Raw genomic sequence first — 21,404 nt, forward strand, 5'->3', positions numbered from 1 at the left:
ACCTACCTGCCTGCCTGGTGCAAAGGGGTGGACCTCCCGTCCCGTCCCGCCTGGGTAGCTCTGAAGGCAGCGCTGCAGCGGAGTCGGCCTTTTAGTCCCTGGGAGGCAGTGTAATCATGTGGTCCTGGAAACACAGCTCAGGCTGCCAGGCGGGTCGAAATGCAGGCCCACGAGGCGGCTTTCTCTGGGACACGTCTTGTTGCTTGTGCAGGGCTCATCGGAGACACAGCTGAGGTGTGCAGCTGGGGGGTGTCGGGAAGAGAGGTTCACATCCCTCGGGTGTTGGGTTCAAGGGCAACAGGCCCTGCCGGGACCAAAAGGAAGCCAGGCAGCTAGAATGCCCCACAAAAAGGCGTCCGGGCAGCGCTGGCACTCGGCCCTGGGTGATGGCTGGCTGAAGCTGGGAAGCAGGCGTTCTGCGTGAATGGTGGCTCCCTCCCGCAGCTGCCCTCCGGTTCGCCCCTCACGGGAGCCCCTTCCCTGCCCCGAGGCCTGCGCCAGCCAGCCAGCCAGCCCGCCCCTCTGGGGGCGCCACTGCCGAGTGCCGTCGGCCGCTTGGGGAAGGGTGACTCAGCGTCGCCTGATGGCGTGGACAGCTGCTGCCTCCGTGCCCCACTGATAGGACAAAAATGGCAGCTGGCATTCCAGGGGGGTCACGTGATGCCCAAAAATAGCCGCGTGGGCTCAGGATGGGGGCTGGTGGTCCGAAGTGGCCTCAGTGTTCGGTGTGGGGCAAGTGGCGCAGAGGGCAGAGGGAAGGCTGTGGGCAGGGGGCGCTTCAGGAGAGGGCCGGGCAGACCCCTGGGCTTGCAGGCAGGGCGAGGCGCAAAGCCAGGGCGAGGGGAGGCGGTGGGCCCAGAGCAGTCGTCCAGAGAGCCTGCCGGAGTGCCTGGGGGAGCAGCGCAGGGGCCGCGGGGATGAACTTTGCCGTGGGCTTCAAGCCGATGCTCGGGACCTCGCAGAGCATGGACAGCCTGGAGAAGCAGCTGATCTGCCCCATCTGCCTGGAGATGTTCACCAAGCCGGTCGTGATCCTGCCTTGCCAGCACAACCTGTGCCGCAAGTGTGCCAACGACATCTTCCAGGTGAGCGGGGCGGGCCGGGGCTCAGCCACCCCACGGGTCCTGGCCAACAACCCTCGGAAGGGGCTCTGGGTGCGTGGCATCCGGAGGGGGACGCATCACGCTCCGCTCACACGGCCGCGCACACGGGGGAGGCAAAGCGAAAGAAATCGAAGCGCTGAGAAGAGGAGGCTGGTGAGCCCCCGGCCTGCCTGCCTGCCTGCCTGCCTGCCTCCCGGCCCACATCATGCCAGCCGGGAAATGCCAGAAGGGAGCCAGCCGGAGTGGGGGAATTCCTGAGGGATGCTGTGCCTTGTTATTCCTGGGGAGGGCTGGGGTGGGGAGGGGTGACGTGAGGGTGGATTTGAGAGGGGCGGCCCTGGGCTGCCTGGTGCTGTGATTCACGTGCTCTGCTCGGAGCCCCCCAGGGCGCCAGGCAGGGCAGCCGCCTCGCTCTTGCTCCAGGCAGTCCTCGGTGATCCCCATTTCTGCCCCCCATCCTGCCCCCAGGAAAGGGGACAGCCCAGGAGAGTGAGAGCGTTTTTTAAAGAGCCACCACACAGAAAGCCCTTCCCTCCAGCTGCCTCTTGGAAGGAAGGAAGGGAGGGAGGGAGGGAGGGGGCACAGGGAGGGGGCTGCCCTCGTGAGCCCTGCGATGTCACGTCGGGCAGCGATCCGGCCGGCCTGGCAGGCGCGATCACAGCAGTCCCCCAGTGGCTGCTAGTCCTGCGGGCTCCACGGTTTGCCCCTGCGCGGCGCCTGCTGGGGAAGGTGGCTGCTGCGGCACACGGGGCTTGCCTGTGGGCTTCCTATGGGCGCTATGGGCAGCTCGTAGGCCACTGTGGAAAGGAGTGGTGGGTGTGGGCCGGATCCAGCTCCAGGGCTCGGATGTTCTCCCAAGGCAGATCCTTCCCCACCGGGTCCTGCTCGGCACCAGCTGTTTGATCTTTCTGGCACACGGCCAAGAGGGCCTCGCTTCCCAGGTGCTTGGCAGCAGGTGACCGTAGAATCAGAACGGCAGAGTTGGAAGGGGCCGTGAGGGCCGTCGGGTCCGAGCCCAGCTGCTGCTGGACACCCGGTTCTTGACGAGGTTCCGGGTGCCTGCCTGTATGCAGGCAGTTCTTTGCGTGGCATCCAATATGGCATTTTAAAGGCTCTTAATCTCTGTAAACCGTCCAGACAGCTTTGGCTATTGGACAATGTCGAAATGTCTTATCGGCTGCTCCAGAGGGCGGGACTTGAACCGATCAGTGGATCTCCGCCTGTTGTGTGTGCATGAGGGCACAACTACCAACAATTCCAACAAGGAAAGTGAGTTATAGACAAGGAAGCCCACGCGGTCTCAGATGTCTGTACACCAATGCCCAAAGCATGGGGAACAAGCAGCACGAACGTGGACTCTTAGTGCATGAGTGCAAATAGGACCTGACAGGCACAGCTGAAACTGGGTGGGATGAGTTCCCTGGACGGCATTCCAAAATTGCAGGATATGACCGGTTTCAAAAAAGGGGGGCAGTAGAAAGAGAAAAGGAGCCAGCGTTGCACTCTATATTAAAGTACATATCTGAAGAAATACAGGAAGAAGAGACCAGTAATCCCATTGAATTTCTCTGGATTAATATACATGGGAAAAGGAATAAAAGGAGCAGAGTGCATTATTGTCCACCCAATCAAGGAGAGGATAACACAGAATCAGGGAATAGTAGAGTTGAAGGGGCCATGAAGGCTATCGAGTCCACCCCCCTGCTCTTGCAGGACACCAAGTCACACCATCCCACTGAGATGGCTGCCCAGCCTCTTTCTGAATGCCCCCAGTGTGGGAGAGCCCCCCACCTCTCCCGGCAGCTGGTCCCACTGTCATATTGCTCTGACAGTGAGGAAGCTTTTCCTAATGTCCAGCCTGAAGCTGGGTTGCTGCAACTTGAACTGGTTACTCCATGTCCTGCGCTCTGGCATCAGCAAGAAGAGATTTATTTCTTTTATTTACAGAAACAGGACAAGTCAGATGGGGCCTTCCGGGTCCAACTGACTCCATTCCCAACATGCCCACCATGGGCATGTCCAGCCTGTCCTTGATCACCCTCACCGATGGGGCCTCAACCACCTCCCGGGGAAGCCCATTCCACACCCTCGGTGTCCTGACTGTCAGGAAGTGCTTCCTGGCATCCAGATTGAACCTTGGCTCCCTGAGCTTTGCTCCGTTGGAGCGCGTTCTGCCTTCCTCTGAGGGGAGAACAGGTCTCTCCCCACCTCCGTGTGACATCCCCTCACATACCTGTATGTCGCCAACAGATCCCTCTGAGTCTCCTCTCCTCCAGGCTGAAGAGACCCAGTTCCCTCAGTCTCGCCTCATACGGCATCCCCTGCAAACCGGCCACCAACCTTGTGGCCCTTCGCTGCACTGACTCTAACCTGGCTATATCCTTCCTGTAATGTGGAGCTCAGAACTAAACACAACACTCTAGTTGCAGGCACACCAGAGTCATACAGAGTAGCAGTAGTAATACCTCTCTCTAACTAGAAGCCACGCTTCTGGCTATGCAACCAAGGGTGGCGTTCACTGGCTATAATTACAGAGAGCTTCCTAGGTGGCTTCTTGACCTTCCTCTTTGTGACAGCCTTTGAGGTCCTTCTAGAGGGATCTCATGTCCCCCCTCAGTCTTTTCTCTTCTCAAGGCTGAACATGCCCAGTTCTCCCAGTCTCTCCTCAAAGGGCACTGTTTCCAAACCCTGGATCAATTTTTCTGTCCTCCTCTGGACCCTTTCTAATCTTTCTGCATCTTTCTTAAACCTTGGTGCCCAGAACTGGACACAGTATTCCAGGTGAGGGGAACTGCTCCATCTCGTGACTTGGAAGTCATACTTCTGTTGATGCCTCCCAAAATAGCATTTGCCCTTTTTGCAGCTGCATCACATTGATGGCTCATGTTTAGCCTGCTGTACACAATTACTCTGAGGTCTTTTTCCTTTTCAGTTCTGTTGAGCCACGTATTCCTCATCTAGTATCGAAGCATTTGGTTTCTTTTTCCTAAGTGGAGGACTTGGCAGTGTTTCCAAACCCTGCATCATTTTTGTTGCCCTCTGCTGGACCCTTTCTAATCTTTCTGCATCTTTCTTAAATCTTGGTGCCCAGAACTGGACGCAGTATTCCAGGTGAGGTCTGACTAGTGAAGAGTGTAGAGGAACTACAAGTTCTCATGATTTGGAAGTCATACTTCTGTTGATGAATCCCAAAATAACATTTGTCCTTTTGGCAGCTGCATCGCATTGTTGGCTCATTGTCCAGAATAACTCTGAGATCCTTTTCTTTTTCAGTTCTGTTGAGCCACGTATTCCCCATCCTGTATCCATGCATTTGGTTTCTCTTTCCTGGGTGGAGGACTTGGCACTTGTCCCTATTGAATCTCACTCTGTTGCTCAGCCCAGCGTTCAAGTTGATCAAGATCGCCTGCATCTGCATTCTGTCTTCTAGGGCAGTTGTTTTCAACTTTTTCACAGCTGGGAACCAGCAAAACCAGGAACACCACCTCAGGGACAGCCGAGGCAAAAACAAAAAGCACCATATACATAATACAGTATTCTATGTATTAGTTTCAAAACCCAATACCAGAAAAAAGGAGGAAAAGGAAAAAAAGAAAATTATCCAAAACAACTAGAAACTGAGCAACAAGACAACGAAATGCTGAAATTGGCGGAGTGTGGCTTCCAGCCGGCTCCCCTTGAGCTGCGCTTCCCCTCCCTGCACCACGGCACCTCCCATGAAGCCAGCCAAGGAAGAGGCGGTGGAGCACAGCCAGCCCCTGCGCCAGTCTGCGTCGAGCAGAATGTGGCCCCCACAAAGCAGCGGGAAATCTCCCACGGACCAGCACCGGTCCCGGAACTGGTGGCTGGAAGTTCTGGGCTATTTGTTATTCCACCCAGCTTTTGGTCATCTTCAAATTCAATTATCTTTCCTTGTATTTCATCATCCAAATCTTTAATAGAGATGTTGAAGAGCACTGGGCCCAGGACTGAACCGGTGGCACCCCACGCGTTACCTCCATCCAATTTGAGAAGGTGCCATTGATGAGCACTCTTGGTGTCCGATTCATCAGCCAATTTTTGATCCATCTAGTAGTTTGACACTCAAATACTTTGGCCACCTCATGAGACGGAAGGACTTCCTGAAGAAGAGCCTAATGCTGGGAACGATTGAGGGCAAAAGAGGAAGGGATGGCAGAGGATGAGGTGGCTGGATGGAGTCACTGGGGCAGTCGGTGTGAGCTTGGAGCTATGTGAAAAGCTTTGCTAAAGTCTAGGTCATGTGTCCTCAAACTACAGGTCTGACCCGCCAAGGCCATTTATCCGGCCCGCCTGAGTGGTTTTCAACGTGCTGTGCCTGCCCCTGCCTTGCCTTGCCTCCCCTTCCCACATGCCTGGCCCCACGCCAACCCGCGCACCCTGCTCCCTGGCACCACCCTTCTGGCCCGTGCCCCGCACCAGCACCTCTCAGCTGGCCCCCTGGTGAAAAGTTTGAGGACTCCTGGTCATGTTCATGGATCATGTTCCCTCTGTCCATTTGGAAAGTTACCCAGTCAAAAAATGAGATTAGATTAGTCTGACAGGATTTGTTTTTGATAATTCCATGCTGGCTTGCACTTTCTTCAAGTTGCTTTCAGATGAACTTTTTAATAATTGGCTCCAGCATTTTTCCAGGGATTGATGTCAGACTAACTGGTCTGCAGTTTGTTTATTTATTTATTTTTCGATGTATATCCTGCCTTTTTCCTACAAAGGGCTCAAGGCAGCTTACGTCATTCTCCTCCTCCATCTTATCCCCACAACAACAACCCTGTGAGGTGGGTTGGGCTGAGAGTCTGTGACTGGCCCAGAGTCACCCAGCTGGCTCCATGGCTGAGCGGGGACTCGAACCCGGATCGCCTGAGTCCCAGTCCCACGCTCTCAACCACTACGCCACACTGGCATATCCTTTTAGGCGAAGATTTTAAAAAAGATAACCATAAAGTCTTAATACTAAATTCTATTCAACAGACTTTTCTTCACTACTGAGAACCAAGTCACATCTGTGCTGAAGAACAGCTCCCTAAAAATAAAAAATAAAACTTTCATGGTATCTCAAATGAGAGAAGTTAAGATTTCATTAAGAATGACTCAATACATATTAATGAGGTCATTCAAGATGGGTTGCACTTAAAGCTTTTAAAGCTGATCACATTCTCTGGACTGTTACTTACTCTTAATTCCCAAGACTTGGGCAAAAGAAAAAACAAAAAACCCACCACCTTGGAATGTAAGGTACTTTCTCAACCCAGTGAAAATTAATCTTCTAGAACGATTAAGCAATTCTTTCTATACTTGTTAAGCCAAGATGCGTCACCTTTGTCTGCCAACAGTGATATCTAAGAACTATTTAAATATACTTATTAAACCACAAGCAACTAAAACAGAAAATTCAGGTGTCTCTGAATATCAGTATGGAGTCTTATATTATTAAAAGAAAAATACGTTACACATAAAAATATTAACCATTTAAAATAAGCAGGTGAATAGTTTAAGAAACAAGGGACACAAATAAGACAAAATGATAACACAGAAGTCCCAAACAATCATCTTGACAACTGAGCTCCATTCATTGACCAGGAAGTTTGCTTCCTCACACCCTGCTAGGAAAAATCATTTGGCTCCAACAGCTAGGGGCCCTAGGACCACAAAGCTAGCTTGTTCCACCAGCCAGGTAGCTGAGGTCTGCTGAGTTGTAAGGGTTTGTGGTACTGTTAAACTCCCTAGTAAATTAGCTGATTAAAAATAAGGTACAAATTTGCTACGTAACTGAGAAAGAAAGGCTAACCACAGCTGTAACCCTATGCATATTTCCTTGAGAATGAGTCCACAGTAATCAATAGGACTCACCTTAAACAAGTACGCATAGAACTGGGCAGCATGTATACGAATAATGCAATAATAGTCAAAATATGCAACAAAGAGCAAAGACACATAGAGTTCCTCATAAAAATAAGATTATATATATTTAGTCTGTATTATTGTACGAGTTTGGAAGCTCATATATAATTGAGCATAATGTCAATAGGTGGTTTTTATATAAGTTTAATAAATAATTTGTCAAGAAGTCATTGAATCATGAAATAACTTTTACAGAGTGATTCTACATTTAAGGAAGGCAGGCAGGCAGGCCATAGATGTCAAAAAGCCAAAAGTATCACTGAGTTTAGTGAGGCAAACTGACAAGTATGCCTAGGAACTTACTGTTACTATTATTCTTTTCTACAATAGAATTTATTTCTATAATAAAATATAGTTCCCAGGTTCCTCTTTTTCCCCTTTTTTTGTTTTGAAGATGGGGGCAACCCTCGCCCTTCTCCAGTCGTCTGGCACTTTTCCTGTTTTGCAAGATTATCGAAGATAATAGCCAGTGGTTCTGAGAGTTCCTCCACCAGCTCTCTTATGACTCCAGGATGAAATGAATCAGTCCCTGAAGATTTAAACATGTTCATTCCACCTAGGAATTCCTTGGCCATTTGTCTGCCAATCTTGGGCTGCCGTCTCTCACCTCCAGCTTGTACTTCCACTTGGTTGTAGATTTCCTTGGGAAAGAAGACTGAGGTGAAGTAGGAACTGAGCACCTCAGATTGGGAAGGCTGTTGGAAGCGCTACGGGAGTTCATAAAACCTAACAAGGCTACCTTCACCTTTGCATGTGTAACAGCTCAGCCTGGGACACAAAGCTTGAATGTCTGTTCTGGGTGCCCAAACTGTAGAGGAGCTCAGTCGTCTTGGCTACAAGGCAGAAAAGAATGTAATAAATATTAGGAAAAGACCAAGGGAAATAGCCTGGAAATGCCTTATTTTTTCCTGTCTGGCTAGGTTAAGAGCATTGCAGGTGAGAGTATCACAGTATTGTGGATTATCCAGTGGGGAAGCTACATTAGTAAACCGCCGCAAAGAGCAGGGAGACCGCTGTCCATGCCAGCCTAGGGCCCAGCCCCATGGCACTCCGCTGGCGAGCTCCCTCTGGGCAGGGGCGTCTTCAGATCCGCCACCAAACTAAGGAAAGGCCCTTTGGCAGCGTCCGGCTGAGCCCAAGTGTGTGCCTTCCGATCGCAGTGCGGACAATCTGAGGCACCTGTTGCTGCAAAACCGCTCTTGTGTGGTCTGCGGCTCACGGTGGCATCAGGTGCTGCGCCTCCGAGGGGACCCAGGCGTGGGAACGGGCCGCATGTGCGAGCAGCGGAAAGGCCAGGGCAGGGTGCGAGGCTCCGCGCCACCAGCACCCATCCTGCTTCCCAGGCTGAGCGTCATGTGGAGGCCGGTGCCTCGGGTGCCAAGCGAGCGCCACGCAGGCCACCTTCCGGCCAGGGTGTGCTCTGCAGACCGCCAGAGCCACTCCTGGGCATCTTGCCCGAGGGCGGCTGGGGTGCCTTTCTTCTACGCAAAGGCATGTGGGCTCCAGCCTCCTCAGCCATGTGGAGGGGACATCCTCGTGAAAGCAAGTCTGTGCGGGGTGTGTGGGTCTGAGCGGCATACCGTCCCCAGAGCAGCATCACTGGCGAAGGGCAGAATAGACAGACTGGTTGATTGTGGTGCGTCAGTCATTGGAAGCTTGAAAGAAAGGAGGGAATGCCCGCCCAGGTCACAGGGAAAACACTCTGTGGGGTGCCAGGTGACGCTCGCTAGGAGCAAGTGCCTTCACAGAGCTGGGCCTGGCCTCCTGCAGGGACTGGCCCTGCCTCTGGCACCATCAGCAATTGTCACCGGTGCCCAGGACCGAAAAGGGAGGCCCCCTTGTCCACGTCTGGGTCTGACGACCGCGAGAGACCAGCAGCACCAGCAAGGCACTGCCCACGCATGCGCACACGACTCCGTGCTGCAGGCGCAGGCCAGCAATCGCATGAGCCCCTCTGGCCAATCCTCATGCGCCGCAAAAGGGACATTCGGTTTCTTTTATACCTGCTTACCTCCATCTTCTTTTTACGGCACCTGGCGCCACATGCCTGCCTGCGGGCTTCTCTGCGCCGTTCCGGGCCTTGTTGTATTTTATGCGGTTAACCCTCCTGTGGTGCTGACAGAGCACCGAGCAACTGGGCCTGGTTGCTTGGCCACTGGGCAAACTCGTATTCTTCCCTGGGGGGAGACTGGGGCACCCGCCAGATGGGGGCTCGGTTGGGAGGGTGGAGCCCCACTGAATCTGGCCGGGACCCCCTCTCGCTCACACGTGTCCCGTCCAGACGGGGTTTGTGCTTTGTGTGGGAAAAAGGGCGAGAGCAGCACAAGGTAGAATCTGGGTGTGTTTTCCGGGAAGGGCAGCTGCCCCCTGGGCTCAAGAGGTCTGCTCAGAGGAGAGGGTAGAGACCCTCCAGCGTGTCCACGGCTGGGGGCTTCATGGCACTGGGACCACAACCGGCCTCGCCAGGTGCGTGGGGCTGGGCAGCCTGCTCAGCCTCTGCAGTGCGGCTTCCTGCCCCCGGGCCTTCGGTTCCCTGGGCTTTCTGCTCCCCGCGGCTCCAGCCAGGGCGACCCATGGCACAGGCCGCAGTGGCAGCCCAGCACATCTGGGCACTGCTGGGGAGGCCGCTTCTGGCCAAGCCCTTTGTGCCAGGAGCAGGGAAGTCGGAGGGCCGCCTGTCGTCAGGGCCTCGGGGCATCGCACTTCTCGAGGGCCCCCACGCCAGGCGCCTTCCAGTGCCCCCTTCAGAGCAGAGCCCCCTTGGCAGGGCGGGACACGGGCTGCGCCGCCTGAACCCCGGCCGCCAGGCAGAGACCAACCCTGTGCCTCCGACCACCAGGCCTCCAACCCGCTCTGGCAATCCCGCGGGTCAAGCTCGGTGTCCTCCAGCGGCCGGTTCCGGTGCCCGTCCTGCCGGCACGAGGTGGTGCTGGATCGGCACGGCGTGTACGGGCTGCAGCGCAACCTGCTGGTGGAGAACATCATCGACATCTACAAGCAGGAGTCCTCTCGGTACTGTGGGGGGGGGCGGGGGGGCGGGCAGACAGGCCCACACCGGCAGTACCACGGCTGACCTGCAGGCCCTCTCTGCGCGCATCCCGGCGGGTCCTCCTGCTGGAGCTGGAGCCAGGCCTTCTCCTGCCTCCCAGCTGCATGCTTAGGTGGGCCAGAGCCCCCTCGCCCACGGGGCAGGACGGAGCGCCCCCGCGTGCCTTGCTGGGCCTCCAAAGGGCCGTTCCCACCTGGCTTGAGCGCCTCTCCGCAGCGCTTCCTGCAGGGGCTCTTTGCGGGGGACCCTTAAAGGGGGAACGGCTGCGGCTCTTATGCCCTTCGTGGTGCTCAGTGGCCTCCCCTCCAGCCCTGCGAACGCGCCTGAAGGCAGTTAAGGCGGCGCTGTCCAGGGAGGAGTCCACACAGCGGAGCCCCAGGGCGGTTCTGCGCTTGCCCCCCGAGCAAAGGCGCCGTGAAGCTTGGGGCCTGGCACGAGCTGCCCCCTGGCCACCGTGCCCCCCCCCGCTCTCCCAAGCATGGCCCCCGACACCTCCCTCCCCGAGATTTCCCGGCTTACCCCATCCTGAGCTCACACGTGCCACACACAGGGATAGAAGCTTGATGTTCTGAGCCAAAGCCAGCCGAGCTTCTTGCCGGGCTCTGCGCTGGGTGAGGGGCCGCAGGGGCCGCCGTGGGGGGGCCCTGGGCTGCCCCGGCCGCTGCCGCTTCCCAGGCTGTCAGGAGGGCTGGACAACCGGGGCGGGGCGGGGCGGGGTGGGGCTGGCGGGGGGCTTTCATGCGCCCGCTCTGCGCCAGGCCCCTCCACGCCAAGGCGGAGCAGCAGCTGCTGTGCGAGGAGCACGAGGACGAGAAGATCAACATCTACTGCCTGACCTGCGAGACGCCCACCTGCTCCATGTGCAAGGTCTTCGGGGCTCACAAGGACTGTGACGTCGCCCCCCTGAGCAGCGTCTACAAGCGCCAGAAGGTATGGGGCGCCCCCTCACAGCCCACCCCCCCTCCCTGGCAGCCCGGGCTGGATCTCCCCCGAGTGGGCAGGGGGGTTCTGGGGCCCCCGCCTGTGCCGGGTGCCAAGGGTGCTTGTGCGGGGTGGGGCCGGGGGCCCTGGGGGACGTGGCGGGCGAGAGCCGGCGCCGCAGAGGGCCGACTGCCTCCCAGCGGCTGGCTTTGGCCTGCCAAGGGCAGCAGCCTGCCTGGGTAGCACTGGGGTGGGGGAGCCACCCCCCGGCTGTATCCCAGGGCCTCTGGCTCCCCCCGCAGCCGCTTCCAGACAAGCCCGCCTGCTGGGGGGGGGGTGCGCTCAGCCCAGGTTCCCTACCCTTGCCGTGTTCCCGCCTGCCAGCCCAGCACTCCGAGTGGGTGCCCCCGAAGGCTGGGGCTGGGGGGGGGCGGCTTGGCCAGGCACACCCCTCTCCCCGTGTCCGACCCCTCCGGCCTCTGCAGGGGGAGCTGAGCGACGGCATCGCCATGCTGGTGGCCGGCAACGACCGGGCCCAGGCCATCATCAGCCAGATGGAAGAGATCTGCAAGACCATCGAGGTGGGTGACGGGGGGCCTGCCTCTCCCATGGGCCCCGGGCCGGGGGACACCGCTCCCTCCAAGCCCCACCCCTCCTCCTGCCTCTAGGCAGCACGTGGTGGGGGGCACCCTGGCCTGGGGGGTGGGCCGCGCTCAGGAGTGCCCCCTCCCACAGGAGAACGCTCGGCGGCAGAAGCAGCACCTCTGCCTGCGCTTCGACTCGCTGTATGGCATCCTGGAGGAGCGCAAGAAGGAGCTGCTGCAGGAGATCGGGCGCGAGCAGGAGGAGAAGGTCCAGCTGGTGCGGGGGCTCATTCGCCAGTACGGGGACCACCTCGAGAGCTCCTCCAAGCTGGTGGAGAGCGCCATCCAGTCCATGGAGGAGCCCCAGATGGCCGTCTACCTTCAGGTGCCTGCCTGGGGGGCCGGGAGGGCTGCTGCCTGAGCTGGGGGGCCAGGCAGGAGCAGTGCTGCTGAACCCTCCCTCTCTCTCCCCACCCCACACAGCAGTCGAAGGAGCTGATCAAGAAGTGAGTAGCCAGTGCGCCAGCGAGGAGCAGCCCCCTGGGCCTAGCTGGGTGCCAGCTGGGCGGGGGGCACCCTTCCCGCATCGCCGTGCCCTGGTGCCACCAGGACTGCCGGCCGCCTCCTGCTTCCGCCCAGCCGGCTGCTCTGCCGACGACAGCAGCTTCCCTGCCCGGCTCGGAGCTCGCGGGGGCGCAGGCGGCTGGGGACCCTCTTTGCCGAGGCCGCTGCCAGCCCTCGTGTGCAGAGCGAACTGTGTCCTGCAGCTGGGACGCCTCGTGCGCCTGGCCGGGTCTCGCGTGCCCTCTGGAAGCCGAGGCCGGGCCCCACAGAGCCCTTCCTCGGCTCCCCCGCTGGCTCTCCAGGAAGCAACACCGGCTTCTGCTCTTGGCTGAAGCGCTCTGCTGGTTTACCCCTGCTGATGCAGAAGTTGCCGTTTGGCCCGGATGGGGCCTCCGAGGTGCCCTTCGGTTGTACGGCTGGGGCATCACTTTGGCCTGCCCAGAAGCAGGCCAGGAGGCCGCCTGTGCTCCCCGGGGTCACTGAGGGCTCTGAGCACTTTTCAGAGGTGGTCTCCCCTCGATGACACTGTAGGACGGAGGCAGAGTCTGGTCAGCCATCAAGGTTCGGGGCACTCTGCCGCCTCTCCACCCCCCTGGGATCCCTGGGGCCTCACACAGCCCTCCGAAGCAGGTAAAAGCAGGAAAGCGTCCCCAGGAGAAGGCCGTGAGCCGGTGGGGGGCATCTCCTGTCCTTGGGGTGGGGCCCTCTTAAACCTGAGCCCCCTTCCCCACGCAGAGGAAAACTGGCAGTTCCTCTTCTGGAGAGCTGGACTTGTGGGGGGTGGGCAGGAGCATCCTCCAGCGCTCCCCCCCGCCCGACTTTGGAAGGACCTGGGCATCTCTTCTTCTCTCCGTGCGCCCCCTCCTGGCGGGATGAGAGCTGGTGCTAAGGCAGGGCGGGTGTCTTGCAGGATCACAGACATGTCCAAGGTGTCCATGAGCAGCCGGCCGGAGTCTGGCTATGAGAACATGGACCACTTTTCTGTGAACGTGGATCACGTGGCTGAAATGCTGAGGACAATAGGATTCCACCCAGGTGGGTCAGCCAGGCGAGAGGATGCTGAGCGGGGGGCGGGGGGGAGAGCGAGCGCCGCCAGGTGTGTCTTCCCTGCTGGGACCTTCCGAGCGAGCAGCCCTGCGGAAGGCCAAGCGAAGACCCCCGAGGAAACGGAGCCGTCCTGGCCGGAAAGGACGGTCCTCGCAGCTCATTAGGCAGCAGAAGGTAGCTGATGGTGGCGGGGAGTGGACTGCCTTGCCTCGCTGACCGCAGAGCAGCTCCTCGGTCCCCGTCTAATTCACGCAGATTCGGAACCAGCCTGTCGCTGGGGGGGGGGGGGGGCGCGCTTCCAGGGTCCAGGGACTAGGAATGAGCAGGGAGGGGTCAGGCTCACAGGTGACCCCAAATTGCCCAGGCTGGAAGGGATTCCCAGCAAAATGCGGAAAGCGCCAAACCTCACGATCGGATCGGGAAATGAAGGGCAGCTGATGCTCAGCCTACACAAGTGTAAAGAGGAGCACACTGGGGCAAGTGCGGTGGCAGAGCCTGGGCAGGCCAGGCCTCGTGGGCCACTTGCAGGCCGGGCTGGCGGGGCTCTTATGCCGAGCCACACCGCAGCCACCCTTGGCCTCCTGTGTGCCGTGGGGCCGTCTTGTGAACCAGGAAGGGCGCTACAAGTGGGGCGCTGATCCTGCCCCAGCCACTTCCTCGCCAGGAAAGGGGGCAGCACCTGCATGGCTCCAATGAGCACAGCACCTTAGCTGCCTTCTCAAGACGAGGAAGATAGATTTTTTCAATACTCAGCTGAGAATTTAGACCAGGAAGGAGCTGATCTGGATGCACAGAACGATGTGGGGCAGGGAGTGCCGATGCTGGAGCCGCCCTGTGGAACGGGCACGCGGGAGAGTCTAGGGCGGCCCAAGCAGAAAGGCCCCCCTCCCTCATGCGCTCTCCCACCCCGCAGCATCCGACACTGCTGGGGAGAACACGGAGCCGGAAGGACTCAGCCCGGAGGGGGGCGGCGAAGCAGGCGACGAGGAACACCTGGAGGGGCCGAGCACCACCGAGGGGACAGAAGGTGAGTCAGGGCTGCGGGGTGGCTGCAGGGGGCACTGCGCACGGCCTGCGGGCGGCTGTCCACACAGAGCAACGTTGACCAGGAACCCGCTCCCATGGGATCCTGTAAACCCCTCTCTGTGCCCCCCGCGGCCCTGCAGTCGGCCATACAGCTTAGAAATGATTTCGTAGCAGATGGAAGGCCCGGGAGAGGCGCTGATGGGCGCTGGGGAATGGCTGGCTCCCCCCAGCTTCAACCTCCGCATGGAGAGGAATGCCGCACGGACCCCGTGGCTTCGACGCCATGCGTGGACCACCAGATGCAGCCCAGTGGCGTGCCACGCAGTCTGCGTTGCAAACCCATATTCCCCAGCAGCCCCCGGGCAAGATGCAGGGATGTAGTCCTGCCGCTAAAGGTGCCTGGACCCGCCAGGGCAGAGGGGACCCCCTCCGCAGGTGCCCTGGAACCTTCCGGGGATCCCTCTGCCCTTGGCCCCCACATGCTGTGGACTAGGCGGCTGCCCCCGCTTCCCCTCCTTCCCTCTTGCTGCCCTGCAGGTTTATGGCTGACTGCAAGCATCTTGCGCCTGGCAGGATGGCCAATGCTTGGCAGTTCCCAAGACTGAGCAGGGCTGATTTCTCCTGGCAAGGACCACCCCCATGTTCCCCCAAGGCTGCAACCCCGGTTAGGACTGCTGTTCCCGCTCGCTCGCTCGCTCGCTCACTCGCTCGCTCAGCCGCTGCTGCTCTTCTTCTGAAAGCCTGAGAATTTTCGCCCCAGTTCAGGCGTGGGCAGCCTGCAGCCCCCGGGCTCAGCCGAAGCTGGAAGCCCCTCCGTGAGCCACCAGAGCAGGCCCCTGCAAGGGCAGCTGCCTCTCCCCAGCCACCGGGCGGGTAGGGGAGGCAGGAGCAGCAGAGCAACCAGAAGGAGGCAGCGGGGCGGAGCGGGCAGGGCTCCTGGGGCTTTGGACCTGTGCCTGGCCCACAGGAAACTCTCCTGGGCATCTCTGGCAGCAACCGCCTCTCCTCGTTGGCTCCCCTGGGCCCCCCCAGCCTGTTCCTCCCACCTGGGCAGGTGCGTTTCTGAGTTCCCGGCCCCCAAAACTGCAGCTGTACGCACGGACTCCACGCATGACTCCCGGGCACGGCCTCGTGGGTCGCGGCCCGCAAGGCTCCCCTGACGCAGAGGACGCCGAGCGCAAGCAGCGCTCCCCGCCCGGGCAGCCTCGGGAGGAGCCGGCGCGGCCGCGACGAAGCAGCGCCCAGACGGGCCGGCCCGGCGCTTGCGCTTTTCCCGCTCGGATCAAGGCGAGGCTTCCCGCTCCGTCCAGCGGCGAGGCGGCCTGGCCGGGCCTCCTGTTTGCCGCGGGCAGGCCGGGCCTGGCGGGCCGCCCGGCCGGCCGTTCTTCTCCCGGCCCGGCGCGCCCGCCCAGAGCACGCCACTCCCGCAGCCCCCGGGGCGCCTGGGCGCCTGGACTAAGCTGGGCTTCCGACCCACGAGCAGCCGCTGCCCCGGCCTGAAGGGCCCCACGCCCGCAGCTCCCCCGGGAGCGCTGTGGCGCAGGCCCGCTTGGCGAGACGGCGGCGCGGCTTCCGCGGGCTCGGGCGCCTCCCGCGCGGGCGGCCCTCCCGCCCCTGGCGCTCGCCCTTCCCGGAGCGCTCCCGGGCCCCTCGGCCTGCGGAGGCGCTGCTGCGCGGGCAGGCCGGCTTCGCGGCGGGGCCCCTGCGGAAGGGCCGAGCCGGGCCGGGCCTCGCCCTGCGCCCCCCGGGCTCGGCTCCCGGGGCTCGGGCCGCCGCGGCCGCGTGAGCCTCACGCTTCTCTTTCTCGCCTTAGATGTAGAGGCCCCGCCGCGGATCAGGCCAAAGCCGGCCGGCGGCGCCCACGGTGAGTCCCGGGGCAGCAGCCGTGCTCGCCGTGGTCCTGCTCACGGGGCGCGCGGCCCGGCGCGTCGGCGGGCGGGCGGCGCCGCGGGGCTCGCGCGCCCTTCCCGGGGCCTGCGGCGGGGGCCCTCCCGCGGCTGCGCCCAGGAGCCCGGCCCGGCTGACGGCGCCTCTTGCCTCCCGCAGCGGCTCCGCACTGAGCAGGCGCCCGGGGCAGCCGGAGGACGCCGCGCCCTCGCCCCGCCGCCGCCACCGGACGAAGACCGCGCCTCTCCCGCCGCCTCGCCTCGCCTCGCTTCGCCGCCCCGGACGGGACTGACCGCGCGCAGCTCTGCGCTCGAGGCGCTTCTTGGGGGGCCGCGCGGTGCAGCCGCGGCCGGAGGGCAGCCTCGGGGCCGTTCGCGTGGAGCGGGTCGGCCGGCGCGGAGGACCCCACCGAGAGCTTCCTCCGAGGCCTCCGGGTCGCCCCGCGAGGTGCCCGCCTTCCTGCCCGGTCTTGCCCACGGTGCAATTCTGGGTTTGCTCTTTTTGTTCTACTTGGTCCCCGTCGAGCAAGACGCAAAACAAAACAGAATTTCGAAATGATTAGCAGCTTCGGCTCATGACTTTTTTGTTAGAATTGAAGACAAGTTGTTTTCGGAAAGTCTAGAGAGGTAAAATATTTGGAAAGAACAAAGCAATGGGGGGGGGGAACCTTTAAGCTCTGTAGGCTTCCCAGCCTGGGTGATCTTCCGCTCCTTCCCAAAATCACTGCTCTGGGGCAGCATCACAGGGCACTGCCTGGGGAGCCGGGGTCCCATCGGCACCCCCAGGGCCCCTGCAAAGCAGTCCCGACATGGCGCTCAGAGGCACCCAAGCCTTCTGCTTATTTCTGGGTTGTATCTCCATCCTATATTGCTTTGTGTAAAACGCACCGGCTTTCGAGCAATCACAGACTGGCCTCAGCAAAAGTGGGACAGAGGCTGAAATTCGCGGCTGCCTGGAGTGGCTGTTGCGCACCGCCCGCGCCAGTGTAGAAAGCCCCGTGCCGATTCCAGTCGGCCACCGCAGGAGGCGAGGGTTCTCCTTCCAGGGGCGTGATGTGGGCCTTAGCTGCCAACAGGATCCCAAAGAGGCCGTTACACTGAAGAGCATCGTCCTCAGCAAACAGGGACGACTGTTTGAGTACAAGATTTACCTGTATAATCACCAGAGCAAATGAACTTCGGCAAAAGTTCGTTCTTGTCTATAAGAAACATTTGCTGTAAAGTCCCATCTTGCTGGAAATGCACCTGCCAGGGCGTCTTGCCGTGCGTGACTCTGATGTGCAACCACACGGAAAGTCTTGGTTGCTGCCCCTGAGCTGGATATTGCAGGGCGGGGGGCACACCTGTGATGACCAGGGAGTCGGAGCAACCCCACCCGAGGACGGCTTAGTCTGAAAAGGGCGCGCGGGAGAGACTTGATGGTTGCTTAGTGCGGGGAGAGTGGCCGCGGAGGTGTTTCCCCCTCACTCCCACAACCCCAGAGCCCAAAGGGGTCACCCCAGAAAGCTGGCTGGGGAGACAGTGGGGGCAGGTCGCAGGCAGGACTTCTTGGGGAGCCCGCCTCACTGGCCTCGACTCTGGGCAGCCTTGTAGAGCAGAAGGCTCTCCACGGCTGACGGCGCAGCCCTGGCTGCAGGATCAGAGGCTGCCTGCCTGTGCCCAGCGGCTCTCTTCCAGCGTGCCCCACTGGGACCCCTGCAGATCAGGGCAAATCAGCTGGATCCAGCCGAGCCCTTCTCACCTTCCCAACTGGATAGGAGCCAGCGTGGGCTAGTGGACAAGAGCATGACAGGACTCTGGCGATCTGGGCTCCAGTCCGTGCTCAGCCAGGGAGCCAACGGGGCGACTCGGGGCCAGGCACAGTCTCTGCCCAGCCTGCCTTACAAGGTGGCTGTTGTGAGGATAAGACCGAGTGGAGCTGGAGAACCATGTCGGCCCCCTTGAGTTCCTTGAGAGTGTGAGAGGCAGGCAGTCTGCCCAGCAGGCTGGAAACAGGCAGCTTTGCTGAATGGGGGCAGCCCACGCAAGGCCCAGTGGTCCGGCAGTCGTGGTCCAAGTGTGACCCACTGGCAGGCACTTCCTGGGGGGCACGCAGCCCTTCCTCAAAGTCCCAGTTGTGCCCCTGAGTCCAGAAAAGGCTGGGCAACCTCGGAGAGCTTCAGCTGTTGGACCGTATAGAAATGGAAGTACATACATAAGTTATCTTTGACTGGTGGATGCGTAGGGATGCTCTGGGTCATGCCCGGCTTCCCTGCGTGTGAGCAGAGCCGCAGCAGCGCAATGGGCTGGGGGGGGGGGCGGGGAGACGCACCCTCCTCCCAAGGGGTCTCATTCTCAGCTGCCGGTGACACGCAGCTGCCCCATTGGGATGCCGCAGCAGCCAGTGACTGCCACTGGGCCCTGCACGGGACTGAAGTGTGGGGCTCCTCTCGCCAGTTCCCCCAGCAGCCGGGCCGTGGCTTGGGGCCATCTGCCTGTGCCTCTTGTGTCTGAAGGGGACCTGCAGGCCCGGGTCTGCAGAAGAGACCTCCCCGACAGCCAGACCGTCCCAGTGGGCTTCACCGCTGGGGAAGGTCCCTTTGCCCCGCAGCCTGGGGTGGACAGAAAGGGGGCTGAGTGGCGTGTTCCGTGGCCTGGGCATGGGCCACCTTCGGGAGTGCGTCAGGCCTTCCGTGAAGGGCATTACACCCGCCTGCGTAGCCTGCCCCTTTCAGGCCATCGGAGGGAGTGCGCCAAGCATCCCCAGAGAGCGTGGCTGCCTGCGCTTCCGAGCTGCGTCTTGCCCGGGGGGGGGGGGGCGGCCCCTGCAGCTCTTGGCTGCGCCAGGCCGGATTCCCTGCTCTCCGCCCCACAGATGGGCAGGTCTCGGCACTGCCCCACCCGCCTCACGCACAGGGGCAGCTGCTGCGGCCGGTCCTCCCCTGCCTCCAGGGCTTCCGGCTCCTTGCAGAAGCCCCTTCCAGACAGAGAGCGAACAGGAGCCCGAAACATGATCTGTACATTGCTCCTATTCTGTTCGGTGCATTGAGTTTAAAAGTGCAGGTTTTTCAGACAGCAATCATAATTGAGGGAGAACCAGCGCGCCGGACGGGGCACACCTCCCCCGCGCTGCAGGGAGGAAGGACCTTCGCGCGCCACCGGCTGCACGCGGCTCCCCCACGGCGCCACCGGCTGCACGCGGCTCCCCCGCGCTGCAGGGAGGAAGGACCTTCGCGCGCCACCGGCTGCACACTGCCGCGCCACACTGCCAACGGAGGCCAGTACCACCGGCCAGGACGCAGGACCGGTTCCGGTTGGCCCCGCCCCCCCGCATGGGTGAGAGGCGTGCGGGACAGGGCGGGGCTTCGGGAGCGCCCTGCGGCCTCAAAGCGCCGGCGGCGTTTGGGTGCCATTCGGGAGCCGTTAGGGGGGCTGGGCTGGCCAGGGGCTTTTGTTGAAATTGGCCTGCCTGCCGTTGAATGTTAGGGAAGGGGGAGTTTTTAACTGCTTTTATAATTTTATTCTATTTTAATCTGTTTTTATGGAGTTGTCCCTGGCCATGTCGACGTTTATGTTTCCTGGGGAGCGCGCGGGTGCCGCCATTGGCGTGGTCTTGGACAATGGACGTAACAGCGGTGGGCTTAACGTGTCTGCGTAGAAGAAGGAGGGACAGATGGCTGACACCTATCCCTCCTTCTGGTTTTGCCCCCAGCCAGAGGGTGCCAGGTAGTCTTGTCAACCGCCCCTCGGGCCTGACGGTGCTGCTGCTCAATGCCAGGTCGGTCCACAATAAATCTTCCCTCATCCATGACTTGATTGTGGATGAGGGGGCCGACCTGGCTTGCATAACGGAGACCTGGGCAGGAGGGGGGGGGATGTTGCCCTCTCTCAACTGTGCCCGCCCAGGTATCTGGTTCAGCACCGTTCACGCCCAGAGGGGAGGGGAGGGGGGTCGCTGTGGTTTACCGAGCCTCCATCTCTCTCATGGGACCTCCGGTCCCTTCGAGACCAGGGCTGGAGTGCCTCTACTTGGTGTTGGGCGACAGAGACAGATTGGGGATTCTGTTGGTGTACCGTGCACCCTTCTGCCCAACAGTCTCCCTGCCTGAGCTGACGGAGACCGTCTCGGACCTGGTGTTGAGGACCCCCAGGATCTCCATGCCGAGACTGGTCTGACCAGGGCAGCTCAGGACTTCATGGCCTCCATGAGGCCATGGGGCTGTCTCAACATGTCTCCGGCCCGACCCATGAACGTGGACACACTCTGGACCTGATTTTCTTGACGGGGCAGGAAGAGGGTGGTCTGAGGGTGAGGAATTTATGTTTGACTCCCCTGTCATGGTCAGATCACTTCCTGTTGAGGTTTGTGCTCAAGAGCGACCTCTCTCTCTGAAAGGGTGCAGATCCGATTGTGTGGGTCCGCCCCCGGAGCCAGATGGGTCCGGATGAATTCCTGAAGGCCCTGGGGGAATTTCCGGCTGACAAGACTGGTGCTCCTGTTGAGGCTCTGGTCGAACTGTGGAACAGGGAGATGACCAGGGCTGTGGACACGATCGCTCCTAAGCGTCCTCTCCCACCGGGCAGAGCCCGCTCTTCCCCTTGGTATACACCTGAATTGCGGGCGATGAAGCAGGTTGGGAGACGGCTAGAACGTAGGTGGAGGAAATCACGGGATGAATCTGACCGAACACACTTGAGAGCCCACTATCAGGCCTATGCTGTGGCGGTGAGGGTGGCAAAAAAGAAGGTTTTTTTCCACTTCCATTGCCTCCTCACAATGCCGTCCGGCGGAGCTTTTTTGAGTGGTGCAAGGCCTGGTTCGCCCGGGTCCTAAGGAAGATCCGGTTCCACCCTCAAAGGCCCGCTGTGACTACTTTGCCAGGCATTTCAGGGAGAAAATCGCTTAGATTCGTCACGAGCTGGACACCACTAATGAATCAGAGGTTACTGGGGAGATGCCAATGCTGCCGTCTGGTCCAGAATTATTGGAGGAATTTCAGTTATTGCGGCCCGATGATGTGGACAAGGTGCTTGGACGAGTACGTCCCACCACTTGCCTACTGGACCCTTGCCCGTCTTGGTTAATAAACAACGCCAAGCACGGGATTGGGACCTGGATCTTGGAAGTGGTTAACACTTCTCTGAGGGAGGGTCGGGGGCCTGCCCCTTTAAAGGAGGCGGTAGTCCAACCGGTCCTGAAGAAAGCGTCACTGGATCCAGAGATGGCCACTAACTATAGACCTGTGGCCAACATCCTGTTTCTGGGCAAGGTGTTGGAGCGGGTGGTGGCGGGACAACTCCAAGCACTCTTGGATGAAACTGATTA

General features: G+C 60.3%; 1 protein-coding gene across 3 annotated transcripts; it reads left to right on the plus strand.

Annotated features, from left to right (window-relative positions):
* Positions 1–724: 724 nt before the first annotated feature.
* TRIM54 (tripartite motif containing 54) lies at positions 725–16,664 on the plus strand. 3 transcript variants are annotated; one of them, XM_044421097.1, is made up of 10 exons: positions 725–1,085; positions 9,862–10,034; positions 10,830–11,001; positions 11,478–11,573; positions 11,728–11,961; positions 12,060–12,082; positions 13,051–13,175; positions 14,101–14,214; positions 16,027–16,077; positions 16,260–16,664. In XM_044421097.1, the coding sequence occupies exons 1-10, from the start codon at positions 918–920 to the stop codon at positions 16,271–16,273; spliced, it is 1,170 nt and encodes a 389-aa protein (XP_044277032.1). In that variant the 5' UTR covers positions 725–917; the 3' UTR covers positions 16,274–16,664. The 3 variants fall into 3 exon arrangements, with proteins under 3 accessions (XP_044277032.1, XP_044277033.1, XP_044277034.1); XM_044421098.1 differs by having other exon boundaries at positions 12,063–12,082; XM_044421099.1 differs by lacking the exon at positions 16,027–16,077.
* Positions 16,665–21,404: the final 4,740 nt, after the last annotated feature.

Source organism: Varanus komodoensis, unplaced genomic scaffold, assembly GCF_004798865.1.
Source record: "Varanus komodoensis strain SLA01 unplaced genomic scaffold, ASM479886v1 scaffold114, whole genome shotgun sequence".
Taxonomy (NCBI): domain Eukaryota; kingdom Metazoa; phylum Chordata; class Lepidosauria; order Squamata; family Varanidae; genus Varanus; species Varanus komodoensis.